Genomic DNA, 24,512 nt, shown 5'->3' with positions numbered 1-24,512 from the left:
GCCCTCGGGGCTGCAGCCGCAGCTGCCCCGCTGGTGCCAAGTGATGTCTTGTCCCTAGATCCGTGCAGCTCAGGTGGTCAGGCCCAGCTGAGCTGTGTTTGTGCTGTGACTGTCCTCCATTTGTTCTCTTTGATGTCATTTTTCTGGAACTTTCTAACGTGTACGTGGGGTTTTCTGCTGTTTCCTCAGGGTTGGGTTGGTTTGTTTTTTGTTTTTTGGGGTTTTTGTTTGTTTGGTTTTTTTCTGGTTTTGTTTTGACTTTCAGCTTTGCCATGCAGGGGCAGTTCCTCACTCTGTAAAATGGGGTTGAGGAGAAAGGGGGAAGAGCAGTCTAGATCACTGTTCTCAGAAGTGTGGTCTGCTGACTCATCCACGGTTACCGACCCATGACAAGAAAGGTGTAGAAGCTGAGGGTCAGCGGTTTGATAGCAGGTTGATAGTTGTTGAACCCGCAGCGGGAGTGTTGTCCAGCTAGCTCATGTGGAGCGAACTGCTTACGAGTCACACATAGTAGGTCTACGACTTTGTCATACTGGGGGAGAAAAGCCAACAGATAGTGATCCTTTCCCACAGTCTAAAAAGCACTGACTGAGTGTATTTAAGGGCTCTGTGTCCAGACAAAGGATCCCGAGGTAAACACACACATCCCTTGTGTTGCCCTCTGCCATTTGTTGCCTTTTTCTTCCTGGGATAAAACAAGAGAAAAACAAGATTAATAACAGCCAGCATTCAGGTTGGGCATGAAACTGTTGACAGTATCTCACTGATTCCGTACAACAGTCATGCACTTTGAGAGATGAGCAAACCACGGCCCAAGATCTCGAAGTTAGTAAATGTTGCAGCTTCTGACTTCGGAACAGTGCCCCTGTGTTACTGTGCTCCTTTTTGGGTAGTCTTTGGAAAACTTGTATTTGGAAGGTATAACTGGAAGGTGTGTTTGTTTTCAGAGAAGAGGTGGGGGGAGGGAATGTTATTGAAAAGATTTAAAAAAAGAAAGCTAAATCGCAGGGGTGCACGGTTCAGAGAAATGGATTGGCAGCAGAACAGTTTGTCTCCCTCTGCTTGGTTCCGGCTGCTGGTACAGCTGTGCTGAGACGCACCTGGCAAGGAACCAGCTTTGGAAATTTGTAACCCACACCTCAAAAATGGCACACCTTGACTCCATATAGTGTGTGTGTGTGTGTGTGTGTGTGAGAGAGTCAGACTCACACACATAGATATTGCCTCCCATGATCACCACAATAGCCATCTGTGGCCCAGGGGGAAGGCATTGTTCTTTCCCCATTTCGTGGGTGGGGAATGAGCCACAGAGCAGCTGGGTAAATTGCCTAGCTCTGTGGGTACCCAGGGTCTTTACCCAGTGTGCAGCAGGCCTATAATCCACGTTTGTTGCACTGGTTCATGTGTCACCCGTAGTGACCCACACGACAGTGAAGGTACAGCTGATGGAGAGTCAGGTGATAGGGACAGGGACTCTTGTCACCGGCCTGGTGCGTGCCACCGCGACATGGCCAGAAGGCCAGGCACCTCTCATCCGTTCCTCTCACCACAGGTTGGCCTGCTTCTGTCCTGTGTGTAATGAGGGGCCCGTGGGGACCAGCCACACCCTGTCCTCCAGCTGCCTGTTCCCTCGACTAGTTCTGAGCCATTCCTGGGATATTCTGGAACACTTTGCCATTTAAAGGAATGACATGAAATACTGTGTTTGTATATTTTGAACTTTCTTTCTTTTTTAGTAGGCTTCATGCTGGGCTTGAACTCATGCCCTTAAGATTAAGAGTCGGATGCTTAAGACACCAAGCCACCGATGCACCCTATGAAATTTCATTCTAACAATTTCGCTTTCCGACATAGATAACAAGTCACTTTTCCTGGTGAGGGAGGAAGGGAGAGACAGCAAGTTCTGCAGCTGACCTAGTTGGGGAGATGAAGATCTTGTATTTAAAAGGTGTTGCAGGCACCTGGGTGGCTCAGTAGGTTAAGCCTCTGCTTTTGGCTCAGGTCATGATCCCAGGGTCCTGGGTTCAAGCCCCGCATCGGGCTCTCTGCTCAGCAAGGACCCTGCTTCCTCCTCTGTCTCTGCCTGCCTCTCTGCCTACTTGTGACCTCTGACTCTCTCTCTGACAAATAGATAAATAAAATCTTTTTTAAAAAATTTAAATAAATAAAAGGTGTTCCGTCAGCATTCATCCCTGCTCAGCACCGAATACAAGCTTTCTTGGAGGCTGGTTTGTCATTTAATATGTGTTCTGCTCTGTACGGAACAGTTCCTTTGTAAAGACAGGAGCTGAAGGTTATGACTGATAGGCCAAGTGGAATGCGGACTGTGCCGTGGCGTGCTGGCTGCCTAAGGTCGCACCACCTGGGAGCAGATGGAGCCGAGGCAACAGTGGTTTCTGGCTCCCACGTTCCACCCAGCCAAGCTGCTGGGCTCCTGCCTCGTTGCTGTATGCTCCCTGCCGGCCTGGGTGACCCCTGGGTGTTGAAATCTTCTTGCTGCTGCTGTTTCCACCTTCCTAAAGCATCACCCATAAGACACCCTCCCTTGACCACAGGAGTTCTTAGAAGAGGGGGAAGGGTTTCTTCCCAGCCAGGGAGACTAACCAGGACGTCTGAACATGCTTACATTCTCTCAGCACACTGTGGGGAGGCAGTCTTGGTCTTCCCGCTCTCTGGTGGGGTGCTGAGCCATGCCCATGTTAATTTTGCCCGTAGTTAGATGGTGGTAATTAACCAAACGGGCTCTCAGTTGCTGGTGCACCAGTGAGTGTTATCTCCTGGTGGGAGTGGCAGAAATTGTGCCACCAGTTTTGAATCTGGGACAGCAACTACGTTGGGGGGCAGCGGAGGGCTCCGTTGGTGGTCTTCCCCAGTGAGTAAGGGTTTGGTTGAAAGAGAGAGGATTTAGACCTAGACAGCCCTGGGTTCAAATACCAGCTCTGTCCTCCAGCCTGGACTGGTTTGCTCATTAGTCCTTGTAGGCTTCCTGCTGTGAAGGTCAGCATAGTGTCTGATGTAGAAACAGGCTCTGTGGAGGGGCCTCGGCTTCCCATTCCAGCTCCGCCTGTCTCCAGGAGGAATGCTGACTGCGAACTTTGTTTTTTCCTGGTCTGTTGCCCTTATGGCTTTTTTTTTTTTTTTAAATTTTTGCTTAATTCTTTTTTTTTTTCTTTCACTCTATTGTTTGGGCATGATGACCTTGTGTTCTAAAGTTTCCCCTTCCCAGCCCTCCCGAATGCCTATCCTCCACTGCAGCCCATCAGCAGGTGAATGTTTGCTGTGTTTTGTTGTTTTGTCTGGTTTTGAGCTCTGCTGAGAGCTGCTATTGGCAAGAGAAGGCAGGGTGTCAGGAAGTGGGTCAGCACGGATTCTTACCCCAAAGACCCAGTGGGCCCTGCTGTCCATGACGAGAGCAGGAACAAGACTGCTCACAGGTTCGATGGGGCACCCGGGTGGCTCAGTTGGTGAAGCAGCTGCCTTCGGCTCAGGTCGTGATCCCAGGGTCCTGGGATCGAGCACCAGGTCGGGCTCCCTGGCTCAACAGAGACCCTGCTTCTCCCTCTCCCTCTACTTGTTGCTCTCTTTCTGTCAAAGAAATAAAATTTCTAAAAAAAAAAAAAAAAAAAAAAAAAAGATTGCTCACAGGTTGGTCCCAGGGATGCCAGGAAGGAAAGGATTCTTACCTGAAGACGGGCGGTTTTCACAGGGCTCTGGGCACGTTAACAACATCTGAGGGTCTTAGCAAGCCTAGGGGCTTGCCTTGTTTTGAGGCTGAAGTCTTGCAGAGTTGCTCTAAAGAGAGAGGGAAAGTTGGTTTCTGTGAAGCCGGGAAGTGGTATCAGAGTCCGATCACTTCTCCAAAACCCAGCAGAAAGAAATGGCCTTGTGGGTCTCCACAGCCTCCTCTATGAATTTCACACCAGAGAGGCCATGTGAGGAGGAAGGATAGGTGTCCTGTGGCCCCCGCTGCTGACTGTGGCGAGGCCATGTGCAGGGATGGGCCGAGAGGATCACAGAATTCAAAGTTTCGTTTTGTTTTTAGGGTTGAGAAAAGTCAGCAGAGCCTGAGGGGGTTTCTTCTCCAGTGAGGGGACCTTCGGATTATGCGGACTTGGCTTGTCTCGTTTGAACTTTGAGGTCAGAGCAGTGACAGGCATTTAGTGGGCTGCCTTACGTTGCGCTTGTCAGGGCCCCAGACTCATGTAAATCTTCACATGTGAATCCCGCCCCCCCCCCCCCCACTGGAATCCAGAGCGGGTATCAGAGCTGTTACTAGACACAATGAGGAATTGCATTTAAAACTGGCTGGGAGCTCACACACTAACCTGAACAGTAAGAGTAAACCATGGAGGGAAGTTGCACATTTTACTCCATTCTGTGATGGGCTCTTTTCAGTGCTAATCTATTCGTGTGATTCCAGAAAGAACAAAGGAGGGGTGCCAAGGGAGAATACAAAAATCTTACAGTTATCTTCAAACAATAAAAAGAAGTGGGGGGGTTGGGGAAGCATGCTGTTTTAAGCCCTGACCCATAAGTGGCCTTGTCGTAGGTCCGGCAGGTGAAGAAGCTGCTGGAAACACGTAGTGTTGTCTTGGAGGTGAGAAGGTGCGTCACGTGGAAAAGGGTAGGAGCAGAGAACAGGATGTACTGAGCTGTTGCTTCCTTGACTGAGCAGAGGTAGGGAAGGGGACTGGAACTCGGGGTCGCTTGCACACACCTTGAAGACCATGGACCTTGCAGAGCTCTTTGAACACCCAGCATAGTGACCGTTCTGGGCCGGGGAATGTGGCCGGGAGCAAGAACTCTCGTTCTAAAGCGAGATGGGGGCAAGGAGACTTCTTCATGTGGAGCTTCTACAGACCCAAGAGTTTTGTGAAGTCATCTGTCATTTTCAGACACGTCAGATGAGTGAAGAGAGACGTGCCTGATGTCTCCCCATTCTCTCCACGGTGGCTGCCATCCTAGCCTGGGGTAGAAAGCCAGCGGTCACACCAGCCAAGAAATGGCAGGACCCTGTCACCTTCCTTATGTTGTTCCTGCAACACCTTCTATAATGTCCTTATTCGCATTGTACAGATGAGGCGTCCGGGCTCAGGGGAATTACGCAGTATACGAGACAAAGCTAACAAGGCGTGGAACTGGACTTGGTTCTTGGATGTGTCTGGTTCCGATGTTAGAACCCTTTATCCCCACTCTGGGGCTCCCAGCAAGCCTTGCTCCATTGAGGTAGAGGTTCCGGCTATTGTAAGTGTGTGTAGATTGAACTAGTGGGGCTGGGGGAGAGAATTAGACCTTCTCTTGGGTCTTCATCTCTGTGTCTCTGAGCTCCTTCCAGTCATCAGGGAGGTGAGCTCATGGCTCCTCTGTTCTCAGTGCGCCTGTCCTCTGCCTGGCTTGGGCACTCACTTCTTCCTCCTTACTGGCCCTTCTCTGAAATTTGTTTCTCTGTGTGTGTGTGTGTGTGTGTTTAAAGCATTCTTTCAGGGTACCAGTACCTTCCTATTTGCCCAGTTCAGTAGCCTCTTATTGATCTTTACCCTGTCTCAGTGTTTTCTCAACTTTTTTTCATCTCTGACTCACGTAGAAAATGAAAATATTTGTATAGTACACCTGGATAGACAGGACAGATTGCTTGAAATGAGGTGACCAGCTGGGGATCGATACTGTTTATTCACACCGCACCAGTGAGGAAGCTCTGCCCCACCTTTCCCTCAGCACACATGGCTGAGAAGACTACCATCTTGAACTGGTTTTGTCATTGGTCCTGAGACCTGTCCCATACAGCCAGAACCTTCTCTCTTCCCCCAAGCCTTGGGATCATGTCTGCCTTATATAATATTTAGGGACTTTATTAACCTACTGTCATCAAGGGAGCAGATAATGTGATAACTCCAGCCTAACTCCAAGAAAGAAATTTAGGTATTTATATTGTAGGGCCTAGAAATGCCTGGTACATGGCAGAGCTCATTTTTTAAATGAGTGTTGAGCGAATTTGCTTCCCACCCTGCTCCCCAACACACAAAAGTGCTTAAGCTCATCCCACATTACCCTTCTCCCATCGCTCCAACAACCCATATTCTGTAATGGAAATTCTCATGAGAGAGAAGGGAGCCATTGTGGAAAATACAACCTTGCCTCTATTTAGAAATGTTGTCTTTTGAGGGCCCACCTGGTAGTTTCTTGTTGGTGTCTTGTGATAAGTGATAGCCTAGCATTGAGTAATTCTATCTCAACATCCTTCAGACACAAGATACCACAACTCTAACGACACCTCGGTCAAAAAATTAAAACATTGAGCTGAGCGAAGCTGGATGTTCCTGGTCAGTGAACCGATTGTCACAAGGACACCATCCAGAAAGAGACAAAAGTGAGAAGAATGCCAGTCACCTTCCTCTTCATTAAGTTGGGAATCTTCAGCTGGTCTCTTCGGAAGGCTCATCCCAATTCCCACTTCCTCTTCATCTCTTCCTTTTAGCCCTTCCCCCTCTCCTCCTCCTAACCCCTAACCTCTCCTCCTCCTAATCCACGTGTTTCTGTGGCTCCGCCTACCCTGACTCACTTCCTGCTTCTGTGCTCATCTTTCTGAGCCACCTCTGCTGATCCCTGTACTAACCCTACACGTTTAGGCTTCTCCATGAATTCTAACCTTCAACCACCACCCCCAACCTCCTCTGTGATTTCCCCATATATTAAAAAATTTTGAATCATGGCAGAACACACATAAACAAAATTACCACCTTCACTGTTCTTCAGCTTACAGTTCAGTAGTGTTAAGTAAATCCACAGTGTTGTGCAATGGAGCTCCAAAACTCTTTTCATCTTGGGGAACTGAGACTGTAGCCGTGAAACACATCCCCATTTTCTCTCTCCCAGGCCCCTGGCAACCACTGTTGTGCTTTCTGTCTCTGTAGGTCTGACTACTACCTCTTAGAAGTAGAGTCATATAATATTTGTCTTTTGGTAACTGCCTAATTTCGCTTAGCCTGATGTCCTCAAGGTTCATCTGTATTGTAGCTTGTGTCAGCATTTCCTTCCTCTTGAAAGCTGAATTACACCCCACCGTATGTACATACCCCTTTTTGTTTACCCGTCCATCCGTGGACAGACACTTGAGTCGCTTCTGCCTTTGTTGTCATTTTGTTGTTGTCCTCGTCACTGTCGGTAGCCATCTTAATGGATGTGCAGTGGTTCTCACTGGGGTTTTGAATTGCATTTCTCTAGTGATTGGTGACATGGAGCACCTTTTCCTATGCCCACTGGCCATTCATAGATCTTCTCTGCATAAACGTCTGTTCAAATCCTTTACTTATATTAAATCAGGTTGCTGTTGAGTTGTCTCTGTCTCTTCTGTGGAGGGGGGGCTCCCCCTTCCCATGGCTGTAGCAGGCCCCTTTCTCTGGTCTGTGCACCCGACCTTTATCCTGAGCCCTCCAATGTGCTGCCGCCCCTCTGGCCACCCAGACTACAGACTTCGGGCTCCCCTCTGACTTCCTGTATCTTATTTCTCACATGCAGCTTGTTGCCACATCTGTCAGGACTGTCTCCACCAGCCTGGCCTGATCTTTCCTCTACCTCATGCTGTTAGAGCCACCACCCCGGTTCCACGGTGCCCGGGTGATCTCATGCCAATATATTTTGGTTTTGACTCATCTCTGATCTCTGGTGAAATCTCAGGGTGAGGTAGCCTGGGTGAAGAGTGGTGGAAAGTTTGAACAAATGTATTTAATAGTATTTTATATTTGGGGGGGGGGTAAACTTTTTATATGACATGGAATGAAGTTCATAACATTTGTTCTTGACTGGGGTGTGCTGTGCACGTGGCAGATTATCTTTTCTGAGCAGCAATTTATAATATTGACGCTGATCGAAATGTTGAAATATTTGTGGAGCATTTAATCTATGCCAGACACTAAATATTTTATATATAATATCTTGTTTAGCCTCATAACAACCTTAGGAGGTGGTTGGTGTTATCCAGAAATGGAAGCTGCGGCTGGAGAGGCCCCAGGTCACCCATCGAGGTGGTTATAGATGTGGTATTTCAACTCTGGAAATCTGGCTCTAGAGCTTTCTGTATAGTTATAGGAAGCACAAGGCTTTTCTAATTTCCCAAAGGGGAGCACATGTTAAGTGGAACTGTGAAAACCTGGACTCAAGAACCCAGGTTTCTCATCTCCTTACTGTCTCCCTCTGCCCCCTGCCATCTTGCTGGCCGGGGTTCTCTGTCTGTCCACCGTGGGCACTGTGGCCTGTGAGGATTCCTGAGGTGGGTCCAGATACAGCCTCTCCTCTCTCACTTGCATGTGCTGTCACTCCAGAGAGCCCTCCCCTTGTCGGCTGCCTCAGTGGTGTTTCTTTTATTTTTTTTTTTAAAGATGTATTTATTTGAGAGCATAAGAGCACGTGTGCAAGAGCAGGGGGAGGGGCAGAAGGAGAGAGAGAACCTCAAGCAGACTCTCTGCTCAGCACGGAGCCCACCCAGGCCTTGATCTCACAACCCTGAGATCACAACTTGAGCTGAAATCAAGAGTCAGACACCCACCTGACCGAGCCACTCAGGCACCGCGGCCTGAGTGGTCTTTCTTCAGGAGGCGCGATCCCTCCTCCAAGCTGGACTTGCCCTCCAGCTCCCCCCGCCGCGTGCTTACCACCGGGCTCAGAGTGAGGCGAGAGTACCGGTACCCTCTCCTCAGAGCGCGCAGCCCTGCTCACTTCTTCCCAGCTAGACTGTCGGCAGCAGCCTGAGATAAGACCGGCCGCCTGACCCCGAAGCCCCGCGGTCTCCCTCTGTGCCAAGCACAGACTGCGGTGTGAAGATCACGGGTTACCGATGTTTCCCCAGTGAGGCTCCGGCCATCATAAAATCCAGGGCTGTGGTTTTGACTCTTCATTTTTGTGGGTCCCCCAGAGTTCCTGTCTTCAGAACAGACCCAGGAGCTGGACCCTTTGGATCACAGGCCCTGGACTTCCTCTTCTCCCTGGGCCTTGATGCAGTTCTCTTTTCAGAGCTTTGCTTTTCCTGCTGGCCACAGCGCTTTTGTTAAGCAAAAGGGAAGTTGCTCCAGGGAACTTGCACCCGGTGCTAAAATGAGCAGTGGCTGGGAGAGGAGTAAGGGAGCTGGACGGTGTCTGCTGGGGAGTGAGGCCTCCACGGAGGCTGGTTCCCTGCGTGTTTGTGGGGAAGGCTCTGGAGGGGCGAGGGCGGGGGCGGGTGGGGCTGCACCGGTTCTTCGGTTTCCCCTGAGTTGGACAACAGCGATGGGTGAGGCAGCGGGGGAGGGCAGAAGTGACTGCGGTCAGGACGTCAGAAGAAAAAGTCAGGTCCTCTTTCTTCTTCCAGAGGCTAGGTGCTTTGGAAAAGGCTTTCCTCCCTCTTTGAAGGAAAGTTCCTTTTTTAAAAATTGCCCAGGATGCCTCCGTCTGGCTTTCTGTCCAGCTCCTCCTGCCTCACCCAGTTTCAGACCCCGGCCAGGCCTGTGACGCCCCAGCCCCAGGCTGCTCACTTCCCTGCTCTGCATCCCGCAGCCGTCTGCATAGGACCTGGGGGGCCCTCGGCACTTCTGGAAGCCCCAAACGTGTGGGGCTCCCACAGCCTTGGCCCTCCCTTTATTGACTTCTCTGGGTCCTCCCCTTACCCATGAGGCTTGGGGAGAGACTTCCCTGGTGGGTAGAGATTGACCCCTGATGGCAACCCATGGCTTGAAGCCATTTGTGATCATAGATGCTGGCACTCAGAACACTCAAGTCCTCATTTGTTGTCACGAAGCACCTGGCATGTGGGTGTTTGACCCGGTTTTAGGCTCGTCCACCCCTGGGGCACCTGCAGGGCCCTGTGGAGCTCTTGAGTGAGGAGAGGAGCCAGCTTTGTGCTCTGGGGACCCGGGTAAGCCATAAGGTCCTCTGACTGTGACAGAGTTCCATTTTTGAGAAAGTCTTCTAAACTTCTTTAGGAAAACCTTGAGGGGCACTTGGATGGGTTAGTTGGTGAAGCATCTGCCTTCGGCTCAGGTCATGATCTCAGGGTCCTGGGATCAAGCCCCATGTCAGACTCCTTGCCCAGCGGGGAGTCTGCTTCTCCCTCTGCCCAGTGCTCCCCCTGCTTCTTCTGCTGTCTCTCTCACTCTCTCTGTGTCAAATAAATAAAATCTTAAAAAGAAGGGAAAAACTTGAAATAGCCCACTGTATTTTTCTTCATCTTCGTATTTCAGATTCTTTTGACACACGTAAATGATTTTCCTTCCATTTCCTCAGAATTCCCTAACCTAAACTCATGATTTTTGATTATCTGCAACCTGGGGTTGCGTAAATCGGTCTCAAGTTGATTTGTGATGTGGGGTTCAGAGGAAGAAGTGGGCTGATAGTCTTATGTGTGTAGTTAATTGTGTGATTAATGACGGTAGCTGTTATCAAATGTCACAGGTGATGGAGTAGTTCCTGTGATGTGGGGAAACCTTTTCTGGTTTCACTTATCGGACTGAGGAGAATGGCAGGGGCACTGCCAAATGCTACTGTATGTTTGCAGAATTTACACACATTTTTACATACAGATGGGGAAAAAGGAGGAACCAAACGTCTATGACTCTGAAGTGCAGGGTTTCCTCTCCCTATTTGTAAATAGGGGGGTGTTTCCCCCATGAGTCTCTGTTGTGCTTGGGTGGGTTTGGAGAGTTGGGTCAGGATAGCACTTTTAGTCCTGAAAACCCAAGGCCCTTCCTTCAGTTAAATGCCCCCCCGTGGAGGGGCTGTTTTCACAGCGTTGCATGTAGGGATTTGGCCTTTCACAAGGGAGCTTGAGGAATGGGGTCGCCAGTTCCACATCCTGAGTCCCCCTTTCCACTTCCCCCTCCCAGGTGCCTGCGGACGTTGAGAAATGTCAGGACCGGATGGAGTGTTTCAATGCAGACCTGAAAGCCGACATGGAGAGATGGCAGAACAACAAGAGGCAGGACTTCCGGCAGCTGCTCATGGGAATGGCAGACAAGAACATCCAGTATTATGAGAAGGTACGGAGCGTGCCGGCAAGACCCCAGGCCTCCCGTGGAGGAAGCCCTCGGAGTAGCTGGAGCCTTTTGCGAGGGCCAGCCAGCCCCACCTGCTTCCCTGATTTTGTGTGTCTGGTCTTAGTGACCACCCGCTCACTGTGCAGGTCACGTTGCGGGGGAGGCTGCCCCCGCTGTGCAAGTTGGGGTGCTGGGTTTGGAAGCACGTGGCACTTGTGGAAGCGGCACTTTTCTCTGCTGTGCCCTTTGGGCCTGGCGGCCAGCTGCTTCCCAGAGTCCGAGACTTGCCTTTGGGCTTGTTCCAGGTAAGGAGGCTTTGAGGTAACCCCAGGCTGCTGTGTGGTTCTACATACAGGGGTTCCTCACTCTCGTAGTGCCATAGAACAGTATTATCAAAATACTATTCGGTTGTTTTTAAGACTTCAAAATACTATTTATAAATAGCTTCCCCCAAAGTATGTAGGATTACAAAGGAAAACTTTAAAAACAGGGTTTTTTTTTTCCAGAATCCCTTTGATTGGTAGAGTTGTACCCCTGCCTTGTCCTTCTGTCTCTCTCTCTCTCTCACACACACACACACACACACACACACACACACAACCCACGGAGGGCACTCATCAAACTCCGGCAAAGTCTCCTCGATCAGGTTTTGCTTCTGGCCTAGCTAAACCCAGATCGTTTCCGCTGAGAAATCCTAAGATTCCTTGAAAACCTAAAGTGAGAGATGAAACATGGCCCAGTCACAATTCCATAAGTATCTGTAGACGTGAAACCATGTGGGGTAAACATTAACTCAGCTAGTCCCACTGCAATTCCAGAAACAAGTCCTTATCCCAGGCTAGAAGAATCCATATCTTCTGAAGGCTTCGTGTCTACATTTTTCTTTGGAGGAGAACTAGGGAGAACAGCCACAGAATAGCCATACTGGCCAGGCCTTTGGAAGGAGTGTTCGAGAGGGAGAGGGGAAGGTGCCGGTCTCTGTTCCCTAGGACCATTTCTGTAGAGCCCCTGCTGTGTCTGCTGACCCTAAGCTAGATGCTGTGCATATGTCACCTCCTTAAATTTAACCCCCTCCCATATGTTGTGAAGAAGGTTTTCTGACTCTCCATATGAAGCTGAAGAAACAGAGGCTCAGTAAGTTTTTAAGACTGCCACAGGTGACACAGCTTGAGTGACTGAATTAGGGTCAGACTGGGTTCTGCTGAGGCCACAAGTCTGAAAGCTCCCACTCACACACATTGTTGGTGTGGTAGTCAGGGGACGTGCATCTTTGGGACCAGTCATGACTCCCCCAAAGATAGAGAGATCCCTCCGTGCAAAGCCAAGGCTTCATTCCTCCACGGGTTGTGCCTTAAGCAGGGCGGCTCTCTGTGCCTCCCTCTTCCCCGTAAAACAGATTGTGGAGACACAGTGAAACGATGCATCCCCGAGTCCCTAGACCGTATGTGCCACTCGGTATATAGTCCGTAAGTGGTTCTACCTTCCCTCATCCCCTCCCCTTCCCTCTGCTGTCCAACAGCCCTCCCACTGCACGGAAGCCCACGTGCTGGGATGTGTCTATCGCTCCTCCCCATGACTGATCCCAGCACTCCCTAGGCCCCGGCCCCAGAACTCAAACCCAGAGCTTATGTCTTCCCAGATACCACGAATAGGGGCCTTGTCTCAGGGCTGCCACATACATTGAATATTACCTGCTGTGTCCCTGCCGTGCACCAGGGCCTGGGGATACGCTGCTAAACAAAACAGCAGGCCTCCTGCCATTAAGGAGCCCTCTGCACAGTGGCAGATACACGTTAACCCAGAAATCCTGTCCCTTCAGAGTAAGATTCATGCTCTAGAGGGAAAGCACGGGAAACCTGGGGCGAAAATACTAGGGGCACAGTTCAGGTCAGGGATGGAAGGAGGCAAGTGGAGTGGGCAGGGAGGGCCAATCTGAGGAAACAACGTTTAACCTGGGTCCCAGAGACAAAGGCTTGGAGAAAAAGTATCCCAGGCCAAGGGAACACATATGCAAGGGTCTTGGGGTGGGAGGAAGTTTGAGCATTTGAAGACTGGAAAGAAATCTGACGTGGCCTTGGTCCCACTGACATAGAAGGGCCTTTCTAGATCTGAGATGATGGCCTAGGGACAGAGCAGGGCCCAGGGTGCCATGGACCCTGCATGGGGTCTCTCAGTGCAAGCAAGCTCCTAGAAGCTTCCCAGCCTTTGTTGTGGAGGGCAGGGTCCAAGCCCACGTGGTGGGATGGAAGGAGATGTGGAGCAGTTTCACCACCCTGCTCCCCAGCTTGACCAAAGAATGCCTCTCCCTCCTGCCTGCTCAGAGCTCCTCCCCAGATGACTCACTGCAAAGGCCTGCTTCACCCTGAGCTGCTAGGAAGGCCTTGTGTGGTTCTTCTGGTCTGCCCTTCGTGCAAGAGATGGCTTGAAGGGAGGACCATTTCACTGAGGAGGGTGCTCCTAGAGGACAGTATCCATCTCTAAGTTCAGGGCATACAGACACTGGCCTTTCACAAGAATCTGGAATGAAGGGGGATTGGGGTAGGGAAAAGAATGTATTTTTTTTTGCGACTTACCAGCTCTGTCACTTTATAGCTACGTATCTTAGGCAAGTTATATAACCTCTCTGGGTCTCATTCTCTCCATCTGTGAAGTGTGTGTGTGTATAAGTGATATTTCTACTTCATAGAATTGTTAGGACCAGCAGTAGTGAATGTAAAACACATCATGGCATTTGGACCCAATGAAACTCAATGAATAGAGGTCCCCCCCCCCCCCCGTCAGCTGCCATTTTCCCTTTTGGGATCCAGGAGTGGCCCATACAATCAAAACAGATCAGTAAGGAGCGGGGTTCCCACCCCCTCTGAATCAGGGGCTGGGCTGTGCCCATATGATTTGCGTCCTCCGCAAGTCAGTCCTGCCCACACCTGGAGCAATGTCTTTAACCTGGCTGAGGACGGCCCGCCACACGGAAGACTTGGAGCCTATTACCTTTTCTGCTTTTGGAAGGAAAAGACTGTCTTCCAGTGAGAACATTTCTGCTCACCAGCCGTGAGCTCTAGGGACACTGCACATAGGCTGTCTTCCGTAGAGATGGGGATGTCGTATTCAAAGCAGACACCTGTCACCTGCCCCAGTTTCTAATAGCGATGGATAGTACGTGTAGACGTCGGACATGGCATACGTACGTTCCTTAGCCAGTACAGAAGGCAGAGGAACCTGGTAAGATGAACAGAGAATAAAGCGCCTGGTCCTGACGCTGGTGCTGATACGGTGTCTGTGTGTGTTGTCATTGCAGTGCCTCACGGCATGGGAGTCGATCATTCCACTACTGCAGGAGAAGCAAGATGCCAAGTAAGTTCCCTCCTGGGACAGAGACTCTTCGACCTACACAGGGCATGGCGTCCCGGAACGCCCCTGTCGTGCCAGAGGCCCGGCACTGAGAAAACAGCCACAGAAGCATCTCTCCTTTGTGTATTTCTTCCCCTGCCCGCCTCTCCCTGTTCATCCACCGCTGGTTTTCCATTAGTATTTATTCCTTGGTGGAGTCCGCAGGGCTGGCGTCATCCCTCAGCAGAAGAAGCTTACCTCTGTGGCTCAAAGGAGCCGACAAAATGGAACAGCTGAGAAGACGTACAGCTGGCCAGCCTGGCTGACATTCCGACATCTCATCACGGAGGCTCCTGTCTGGGGGGCCTGCAGCGTTGCCTGTGCTGGGAGAGAGCCCGGCTTTTGCTTTTCGAGGACATGAGGAAGGCGTGAACAGAAGGCAGCCCCTGTGTTCTGTGGACACAGGGTGACTCCAGGATGGACCCTGTGGGCTACTGAGTCATCACAGCTGAGGCGGAAGCATTGGCAGCTCCGTGGAAAGCCCTTCCCTAATGGACCGTGGCCTGTAGCGTGAGCGTGGCCCGCCAGCCACTCGTGATAAACGACAGCCGTTTTCTGGCTCCCGGGTCCCTCAGGACAGTCTCCGTCAGTGTCTGTGCTGGAGTGAGCAAGCTGGCTTCCTTGGCCTTGCACACCACCTCGGGAAGCCGAGGGGGGCCGTGCTCCCCAGACTTGTTTCTCGCACCAGAATGCAGTAGATCGGAAACTTGGTTTTGTGTAAGATGGAAAAAAAAAAAAGGTGCATTTTTCTCTGTGAAGTTCTTCGATGTTGTTTTTTGGCTTGTAAAACGCCGTCAGAGTAGAGATTAGGCCCGTCATGGGGAATCCATGTGGCCGGAAGTCTGAGCAGCTCCCCGGGAGCGGGGATCGGCAGGGTTGCAGCAGGCCTCATTCCCACACCTGCCCCGTGCCGTCTGCCTTCACCTCACCCGAAAGTCCCCATTTAGTGTTCCCTGCCGCGTCCACTGAATGTTTGCGCAGACTTTTGCTGAGAGGCCGTCAGCGCTGTCGTGACACGGTCAAGATTTTGTAAACTCAATGTGAATGTTCTACATGAAGTGCTTTAACCCTTGATGATGTCCCGGGTCAGGAGTGGAAGTCCGTAACCGCATGGGGCTTGGAGAGGACTAGCGTAACAGAGATGTCTTTGCTTCTAGATAAGCTAGACTCTCCTCCGTTCGAGGAGCCAAGCTCCTGGCGACTGCCTGCGGCATCTCCCATCTTCACTTCACACTACAACCAGAGGATCTATCTTCTAACTCATTTTGTTTTCTCCTGAAATGAAGCTACCTAGGTTCCCTTGTGTTCTGTGGCTCAGCCCCTCCAAAAGTCTAAGTATGAGCCTCATAGAGGCAAGCTGTGTTGAGACATTGGTGCAGACGCTGGCTAACCTGCAGATCCGGAGCTCCGTGCAGCATGTGCTCAGTGCTCCGTCCCGCGTCCACCTGCCGCGTTGACCTTGGACAGCTGCCATAGTGACATCAGTGGCCCGGCAGAAGGATGGCACAGAACCGTTCAGTTCTGTTTCATCGTGTTCAAATAAGTCACAGTTTAAAATGAGAAGTCTCATATCATTTGGTACTTGCCTGCGCTGTCAGACCCACTCGTGGCATCCCCAAAAGCCTGCAGTGCAGATTTTCAGTTTGGTACAGTTAGAAATGATCCCTTGAAGCAGAACGGTAAGGACGGGCTCTCTACCCAGAGTGGCGAGTCAGTGTTTCACACTACCTCTACACCATCACGTTAGTGCAGGTCTGGATGTCTGGGTCCAGCCTGACACTTTGCTGGTAGAACAGGGTTGTGTATCTAATAAAGGGTTGAGGGTCCTCTCTTGCTATTTCATGGAAGGCACTAGACTGACCTTAGCAGCAAGTGCTCATCTGCAGGAATGTGCCAGGCCTTGCCTTGTGGAATGTGTGCTTTAAAAATGTTGTCCAGCATAACGAGTGCTTGGAAAGAACAGGGGAAAGAGTTACTGGAAGACCAGAACCTCACCTGCTGCTTAGTTGCCAAAGCCCGGGAGCATTCCTGTGTAAAGGTTAGTTGGGAAGGAAGGCAGCCATTCCAAAAAGTCTTTGGGTTCCTCGCTGGGACACATGGAAAAGGAGTGGGGGAAACACAGTCATTCCTTACCCCACTGGAGGCAGAAGACGAGCTCGGGGGAAGCAGGCATCCTGGGATTTGTCTTTCTCTCTTTGTGCCCCTTACGATGTTTCTGTGCTTTAAGACACCAGGGAGAGCAGGAGCATTGACAGCAGAGCTGGGAGAACCAGGGCACAGTACAGACTTCCCTGCAGAGACACTTGTTCCCCAGGAAGGAACCCTCGCCCCTTCCTCTTCAGGCTGCCGTCACATGAGGCGAGGAGGCTGGCCTAGACAGAAGGCACGGTGGGCAGTGAGGGAGGCTCAGCCCCCGAGGGTCACCGGTCCGGGCCATTTGCCCCTTCCTCCTGGTGGGCACAAAGGTGATTCCCGGTGAGAAGTGACTCAGAGATTTCCGTGCCAAAGACTGCCTCCTGGAGGCTTCCTCACCCCATCCTGCCTGGCTCCACAGTCGTGCGGCAGAGCTCACTGCCTCCTCTCTCAGATTTCTGTCCAGGGGGCTTTTGCTCGAGGACACGCTTGACCTCAGGCAGACAGACTGGGACAGGTTTTGAATCTTGAGCACATGGCCACAGAATGGAAAGTGATCCCTGTCCACTGTCCCCCGTATGTGGGAAGTGAAAGGTGCGTTCATCCAGGTTAAAAATCCAGGCTCAGGCAGAAGAGAGAATTCCCAGACACTGAGCAGGTTTTGGAGAGGCAGGTGTTGAAGCCGCCAAGTGTGCTTCGTGGCAGGCGTGGACCCTGGCCGCCACCTCCTGTGCTGGATCCACAAGAAGATTCTAGGCTACTCTGCCCAAAGCAAAGAACCATGGTTCTTCCCGAACAAGGAGGGAACATGTTACACAGCCACGTTTGGGGTTGGGTTTTGTCCTCTAAGACTTAGTTATGATTCCCGATGACCTCAGTTAAGTGCAATTATGGAAAGGATTGGCTCGTATCACTGTGCCGCTCATTGAACTCCCCAGACACCTGTCTTTAGGTGAGTAACAGTAACAGATCCAACTCCAGGGGTTCGTGGTGAATGTCATGGAACTTTGTCTTCCTGCCAGATGTCAGCCACAGCTGGAGTGTGTGTGCTGCGTGTTGCGGAATTGTTTTGTCAGTCACCTTCCTCGCGAGGTCTTTAAATACTCTTGCGAGGCCACCTTTGTGTTGAAATGGTAGGAAGTCCTCCTTGAGAAGAGGGTGTGGTGGCTGGGTGGGCATATGGAAGTGGGGTTTCTCTCTTGGGACGGCCGGTGTCAGCCCAGGATACATCCAGAGTCTGAGGGCCTGGGCCCTGCTGTTCACAGCACTGAAATCCGGGCCCTGGCTTTGTTCTGAAACCATTCATTGGAATGAGAGTAGTCCTTCTTGAGACTCTGTCCCGAGAGAGAGCTAGAGAGTGGGACCCATCATAGCCCCCCAGGTCCATATCAGCCTCGTGTCTGTGGGTCTCCGAATAGGTTAGAACTGGATTCTCCTCTGGCTGCCCTAAAGAACGCCTCTGCTCAGAAGGTGGGCCACCTCTGGTCAGGGCCCGGCATAGCAGGCCTGCCGCCTGCCTTCCCAGACTCCTGCTTGAAAGGCCCATGGAAGCTGGGCAGTCTTCTAAGGCTGGTACTTGCTTTGGTGATCCCCGCTTACAGGATGTTTTGGGAATTTGGGTTTGCCTTCTCACTTTCAGGAGTTCTCAAGATGGTGACAGATTGGACAGGCCCTCTTGTGTTTTCTCCATTCAGATGACAGGTGGCATTTGTCCATAGATCTGAGGAAAATGTCATCCCCTGCGCCCGACGGACCTATAGAGCTGGGTGTATTGGAGTTGTTTTCCGCTTCCTCGTGGTTTTTCGATTTAGCAAATAAACCAAAAACCTGATTCTTTTCATCAGTTCACCCAGTAGGTGGTTAGCTTTCTGTTTTAAGGATGGTCTCCCTCCAGCTGCCCAGAGGAGGATGTGTGCAGGGCTGTCCGCATTAGAAAAGGCGGAGGACGGCCTGTTGTCGCAGGGAGTTTGACTATTGTCCCTTAATCATGTGTGTTTGAAATGCATTCTGGATATGACTGTCTAACCCTTTCTGTGTGGCAGCAAAAATAAGTCATCTGGGTAGTTTTTATTACTCTAGGTAGCCTGTAAGTGCGTGCTTTGGAAAAAATAACTTTAAGAAAGCCAATAAGGTATTTGAGTCAGAAACATTCTTTGTAGTTAGCACTGGAAAATCAACAAACCCAGACTTTTAAAAATGCCACAGACTGTTGAAAGCCTAACTCTGCTTTTTGAGAATGATCAACACCTTTTCATATGCCTTATTCTTCAACTCATGTGTTTTAGATTCTGGGTACAAGGAGTTTTTAGACACATAATTGGTTGTTGAGCTTAATACTAGAGGCCTAACATAGCCCATCCTCAGCCCTCCTTAAGAAGAAAGTGAGGTTCATGAATAGGGCTGCCTTTTGGGAAGAGAAAGCTAAGTGTTGCTATTGCCAAATGATATTTTTGATAATGTAAGGAAACACAGGGACCACTAAACCATTTTGTTTGTTCGTTTGTTTGTTTTAAAGTGTGAAAGATGAACTCAGTGCCTTTTGGCACCCTCTTGATTGTAGAGGATATATGGTATCCGGCATCGACAAATCACAGAGACACAAAGAACTCTAGATTGTGACAGTATTAATGGTTTACCCCGATTCTGCAGAACAGCTTTTAAAAAGATAACCAGGAAACCGGTGTGTGGGGGTGGGAGGAGGGCCTCAGATCAGTGTGTTTTAGATAGAAATTCTCCACAGGTTGAAATGCCAAAAACCTAAGCCCTACTGTGTCGCCTCGTGTACGTTAGTCCGTTTCTGCAGAGCTTTCCCCATGAATGCCGGTGACTGAGTATTACACACACACATACTCTCCCCCCGACTGTGCCGCCTCTCTCCCCAGGTGATCCCGGGCTCCCTGTGGGCCAGGTCAAAGCAGGTGACACCCGTCCACACCTCTGCTCGACGGGTGGTTCACAGTCTCAGACCAGCCCTGCAGTCACAGTGGTACTGGAAGGATGAAAGGGGGATGGCTGTTTTCCCAGTGCGGAAGCAGGGGGCAGAGGAGGTTGCAAACAAAAGGTGGCTCGGTGTGATCCAAGGACACGTGTGTCAGCTGGGCTTTCGTGGAACAACAAACCAGCAGCTCTTCACAGTCAGCACCATTCACCGGGACACTCCTGAGGTTTTGGTCCTGTCCAGTAGACGCCCTGTCCACTGTACGTCCGTGTGCTTGATCCCCTTGGTGTCTGTGCGTTGGGAATGCATTGAGAGCTGATGTCCACCTGATATCTTCCCACACAATAAACTGCCAGCAAACTTTCTAACTTGTATTTTAACTGTTGAAAAAGAAATTCAAAACTTTTACTTATTAGGTCATGTCCAAAGGATGGACTGTATTTCTTATTTTTAGAAATCATTCTTTAAAAATTTAACAGAACCCCCCCACCCCGAGGTATTGATAAAGTCCTCTGTATAAATGTTTTTCTCTTCTCTCCATGCTGCCAATAAGCCAAATCAAAAGCTGTGAAAAAAAAAAAAGTGCTCAAGAATGTGTGTAGATGAGAAAGTGATTTATTTCCAGGTCAAAGTCTCTGTTTCATGAAGCTACCAAATTTTAAAAAGAATGTCACCTTTTTTTTTTTTCCTTTGTTATGGAACCCAGAGATTGTAAAAAGAAAAATAAAGTTTTTGTTGCATTTTTGATGCTGGCACGAGGTTTTTGTCCACTTTTTTCATATATCTGTGTATAAAAAATTCTGTCCATTGTTTACTATGAAATTAGTATTACATTTTGAGGTAAACAAAAGAATTTGTATTGCTTGATAAACTGTTAGCTTGTAAATTTAAGAGGTTTCTTTTCCTCAATTAACTTAAAGTAATGGACCAATAAACCTATGAAAGATGCTTTCTTTACCTTGAGTCCTGTTGTCATTCATACCACTTTGTACACCAGGAAAACATGTGTGCCTTGTATTATGTTTTCTTATTTTCTCTACAGAGATAAGGAGTGTGCCTGCAGGAATCAGGATATGCAGAGCTACAGGAAAAATATGTAATTAAACTATTTTAATTCTTCTTCACATCCCTATAGACTTATCCTCAGTTTACCTTCTCCTGCATCTTACAGGTTGGAGAGATGAAGAAACTACCTGCTATCTGTGTGTAACCATGGTGATTGATGGGCAGGCAGGCAGGGCTGGCTCAATCCCATGACTGAGTTCATGACCTGAGCTGAAATCGAGTCACACTTTTAACCAACTGAGCCACCCAGGCACCCCTGCCATGATGGTTCTTTGTTTGTTTGTTTGTTTGTTTTAAATCTGTAAGGCAAGAAGAATCGTCTGTGGTTCGTTAGAGTGTTAGTGTGTTTCAAAGAGAGACCAGAATCCTCAGTCCATCTTATACCTAATGACCGCAGCCCACCAGAAATGGACTTAAACTGACAATACAAGACTGCAGTCATACCAAAATGAGGCGGCAAGGTGGGATAAGAGAGGTTTGGGATCATATCTCAGATCTCTCTGAATGTTAGTATTTTGGCCTTTGAAATGAAGACCTGCTTTCCCAGAAGAGTTGCCGATAGGACTAGCAATAAAGTCTGCAAAGCACCTAAGTATCTGCTAGCACTTACTATTTGACAGCTCTTATGGGAAAACTCTTCTATTATTTGTATGAGTATGGCCAACTTAAATATCAAGTAGTCCCATAATAATCATTCCCATTTGCTTTGTTAGTTGAAAATTAAAGGGGTGTGTGTGTATTTCTTGTAATTGCTTTAAGAAATTGCTGGAGATAGTATGCTGGAGGACTGTGGTCAGACTGAAGCCCTAGGGAATAGGTGGGAATAGGTCATAAAAGTGGCAAGAGGTGGTAGGAATAGAGAGGGATTTAAGAGATTTCTGTGGTGAGGGGAGGGGCTCAGAGATGATGTGGTTTCCAGCCTGGGAGCTGGGAGGTGATGCCATTCACTGATGGAAGAAAACAATCAGGAGAAAAATATAAAGGTTGGAGTGAACTCAGATGGTGGAGAGGGAGAAGAATTTGGTTTGGACTTTTGTTTAAGGAAATCTAAGTGGAGGTGTTGGCCAGTTGTTGGAAGGAACATTCTGGTAGCCCTGGGAGTAGACTAGGTTACTTGGGGGGAGTACGAAGGGCAGGGCTTTCTGGGCCTCAGGAATTAAGGATGCAGGGAGAGGAGGAGGAGGGCAAGGGCGAAGTTCTTAAGGAGAAAATGGCCCAAAGATAAGAATATTGGTTCATAAACTTGAGGACTTGTGAAAAACACCAGTTGTTGGACCCTACCTCTACCTCTAGAGTTTGGTTTGGGTAGAGCCCAAGAATTTGTATCTCTAACAGGTTCCTTAGGGGTGTTAATGCTGCTGGTCCAGAAGCAACACTTTGAGAACATCAAAGGGGTTAGAATATCCTTTAGAGGAATTGGTGACCTGGGGCAAATGTCCAAAAACTGCTGTGTTGGTAACAGGTGGGTGGGGCTGAAAAGGAGCCAGTGCTGGGTTTGGAGAGCCCAGCTCTGGTTAAAGCCGCAAGATACCGAATGGGAGAAGATATTCGCAAATAACACTACAGACCAAGGGGTGATATCCAAGATCTATAAAGAACTTCTCAAGTTCAGCACCCAAAAAAACAGATAACCCAGTCAAAAAATGGGCAGAAGACATGAACAGACACTTCTTCAATGAAGACATAGAAATGGCTAGCAGACACATGAAAAAGTGTTCATCATTAGCCATCAGGGAAATTCAAATCAAAAGCACATTGAGATGCCACCTTATTCCAGTTACAATGGTCAAAATTAACAAGGCAGGAAACAACAAATGTTGGAGAGGTTTTGGTGAAAGAGGAACTCTCTAATGCTGTTGGTGGGAATGCAAGTTGGTGCAGCCACTTTGGAAAACAGTGTGGAGATTCCTGAAAAAAATTAAAAATAGAGCTACCCTATAACCCTGCAATTGCACTACTGGGTATTTACCCCAAAGATACAGAGGTAGTGAAAAGAAGGGCCATATGTATCCTAGTGTTCATAGCAGCAATGTACACAATAGCCAAACTGTGGAAAGGGCCGAGATGCCCTTCAACAGATGAATAGATAAAGAAGATAAGGTATATATACACAATGGAATATTACTCCACCATCAGAAAGGATGAATACCCAATTTTTTATCAACGTGGACAAGACTGGAAGAGATTATGCTGAGTGAAATAAGTCAAGCAGAGAAAGTCAATTATGATATGGTTGCACTTACTTGTGGAGCATAAGGAGTAACATGGAGGACATTAGGAGAAGGAAAGGGAAAGTGAAGCGGGGGGAATGAATCATGTGAGACTGTGGACTCCAAGAAACAAACTGAGGATTTTCAAGAGGAGGGGGTGGGGGGAATGAATGAGCCCAGTGATGGGTATTAAGGAGGGCATGTATTGCAGGGAGCACTGGGTGTTCTACACAAACAGTGAATCATGGAACACTGCATCAAAAACTAACGAGGTATTGTATGGTGACTCACATAACACAATAAAAATTTTAAAATAAAAGCCACAAGCTCACAGCAAGGATGAGTGTGGGCACGTAAAGAAATGTTTTCTGGATGTTGCAAGCCAGTTTTTCAGGAGCAGGAATGGAGCAGCCAACAATGAGATTCATCCAGGTCGGGGAGCCAATCAGGCTGGGACACGAGGGAAGGAGTCCAGGGCAAGGAGCATGACTGTGAGAGTTTAGAGAGGTCAGCGTGGCCTTGAAGTCCTCTTCCCATCCCCCCTCCTCCATCCATGTTGCCTGTCTCAGTGAGAGGCTCTGCCTTCTTCCTAGTTGCCTGAACCCCGAATCTGAGCATTCTTGCCTCCATCTGCCTCACCCTCTGCGGTTCATCCATCCCCCACTCCCGTTGACTACCAGCACCCAAGGATCTCTCTGAGTCCCTCACTTTTCTCGATCCTTGTAGCTCCTTCTCCAGCATCAGTCCTCCATCGTCCATCACCTGGATTTCTGCATCTCCGCTCTTGCCTCCTTTCTGCAAGTAGTGCTCGCTCCTTCTGCTCCTTCCTCCCCCAGTTCGTGCTCCTGCCTGAAATCCTCCACCAGCTAGCCCCATAACTTGGAAGAAAAACTTTTTTTTTTAAGGCTCTATTTGTGTGTTGTTCCTCCTTACCTCTCCAGTCTCGTGTCTTGATCCTGTTCCTTTGGTATCTGCCCCCTCCCTTTCTCCTTATATTGAATTCCTCTATCCCAGGATTTTTCACCTTCAGGCCTTCCAGCTGTGATTCCTTCTGCCTGGACTGGCCCTTAACTTCTGGCCTCCGTAACTCCTTATCCTTCCAGTCTTACCATGTGCCACTTCTGAGAAGCCTTCCGTGCTTTCCTAAATCTGGATTATTTGCTTCCTTAGGTTAGCATGTGTTGTAGGATACATTGTTGCTGGAGACTCTTATCTGCTGCACCTGCTAGACATGGGCTCTGGGACAGGAACAATCACATTCTTGCCATATCTCGGGTTCTAGCTTCTAGGACCCTGGTTCTAGGACCCTGGTTCTAGGACCTCAGGACACGTGCCAGAAAGTTTAGTTTTTTTTCCCTGCAAGGGATCAGAGATGCAGACTCTCTGAGCCCAAATTCTTGGAGCTTTAAATATATTCTGTAGCTTCAAGTTTGACCCCAGTATGAGAATGCCATGCCTGTAGTTATAGAGGGAGACTGACCAGAGCAGAGCGATTCACACACATACAATAAATGTCCATTTTATTGGGAAGTGAGTCTGCTTTTCTCTATGTAAGTAAAATAGCCTATAAAAATAGGTACCTTGACATAAAATGACTCTTAGCACATCTCCTCTCCCCTCTCCCTTCACACCACCCACTGGAGGGAGTACTGTTGACTGGAAATATTCAATATAATATTCCACTAAAGAAAGTCTTTTGATATTCGCTTCTTAAAAGCAACAGTACCAACAACAATAAAACCACCCTGAATCCAAGAGCCGGAGCCCCAAATCTCCTAA

General features: G+C 49.2%; 1 protein-coding gene across 2 annotated transcripts in view; it reads left to right on the top strand.

Annotated features, from left to right (window-relative positions):
* SNX30 (sorting nexin family member 30) overlaps positions 1-20,406 on the top strand; it is a 108,846-nt gene extending 88,440 nt beyond the window's left edge. For both annotated transcript variants that reach the window (XM_032308948.1, XM_032308949.1), the window contains exons 8-9: positions 10,851-11,003; positions 14,296-20,406. In XM_032308948.1, coding sequence (XP_032164839.1) covers positions 10,851-11,003; positions 14,296-14,355 — 213 coding nt within the window. In that variant the 3' untranslated portion in view covers positions 14,356-20,406. The remainder of the gene's footprint in view (positions 1-10,850; positions 11,004-14,295) is intronic.
* Positions 20,407-24,512: the final 4,106 nt, after the last annotated feature.

The sequence above is a fragment of the Mustela erminea genome, chromosome 12 (assembly GCF_009829155.1).
Source record: "Mustela erminea isolate mMusErm1 chromosome 12, mMusErm1.Pri, whole genome shotgun sequence".
Classification (NCBI taxonomy): domain Eukaryota; kingdom Metazoa; phylum Chordata; class Mammalia; order Carnivora; family Mustelidae; genus Mustela; species Mustela erminea.
This window is presented reverse-complemented; position numbering and strand designations above follow the sequence as displayed.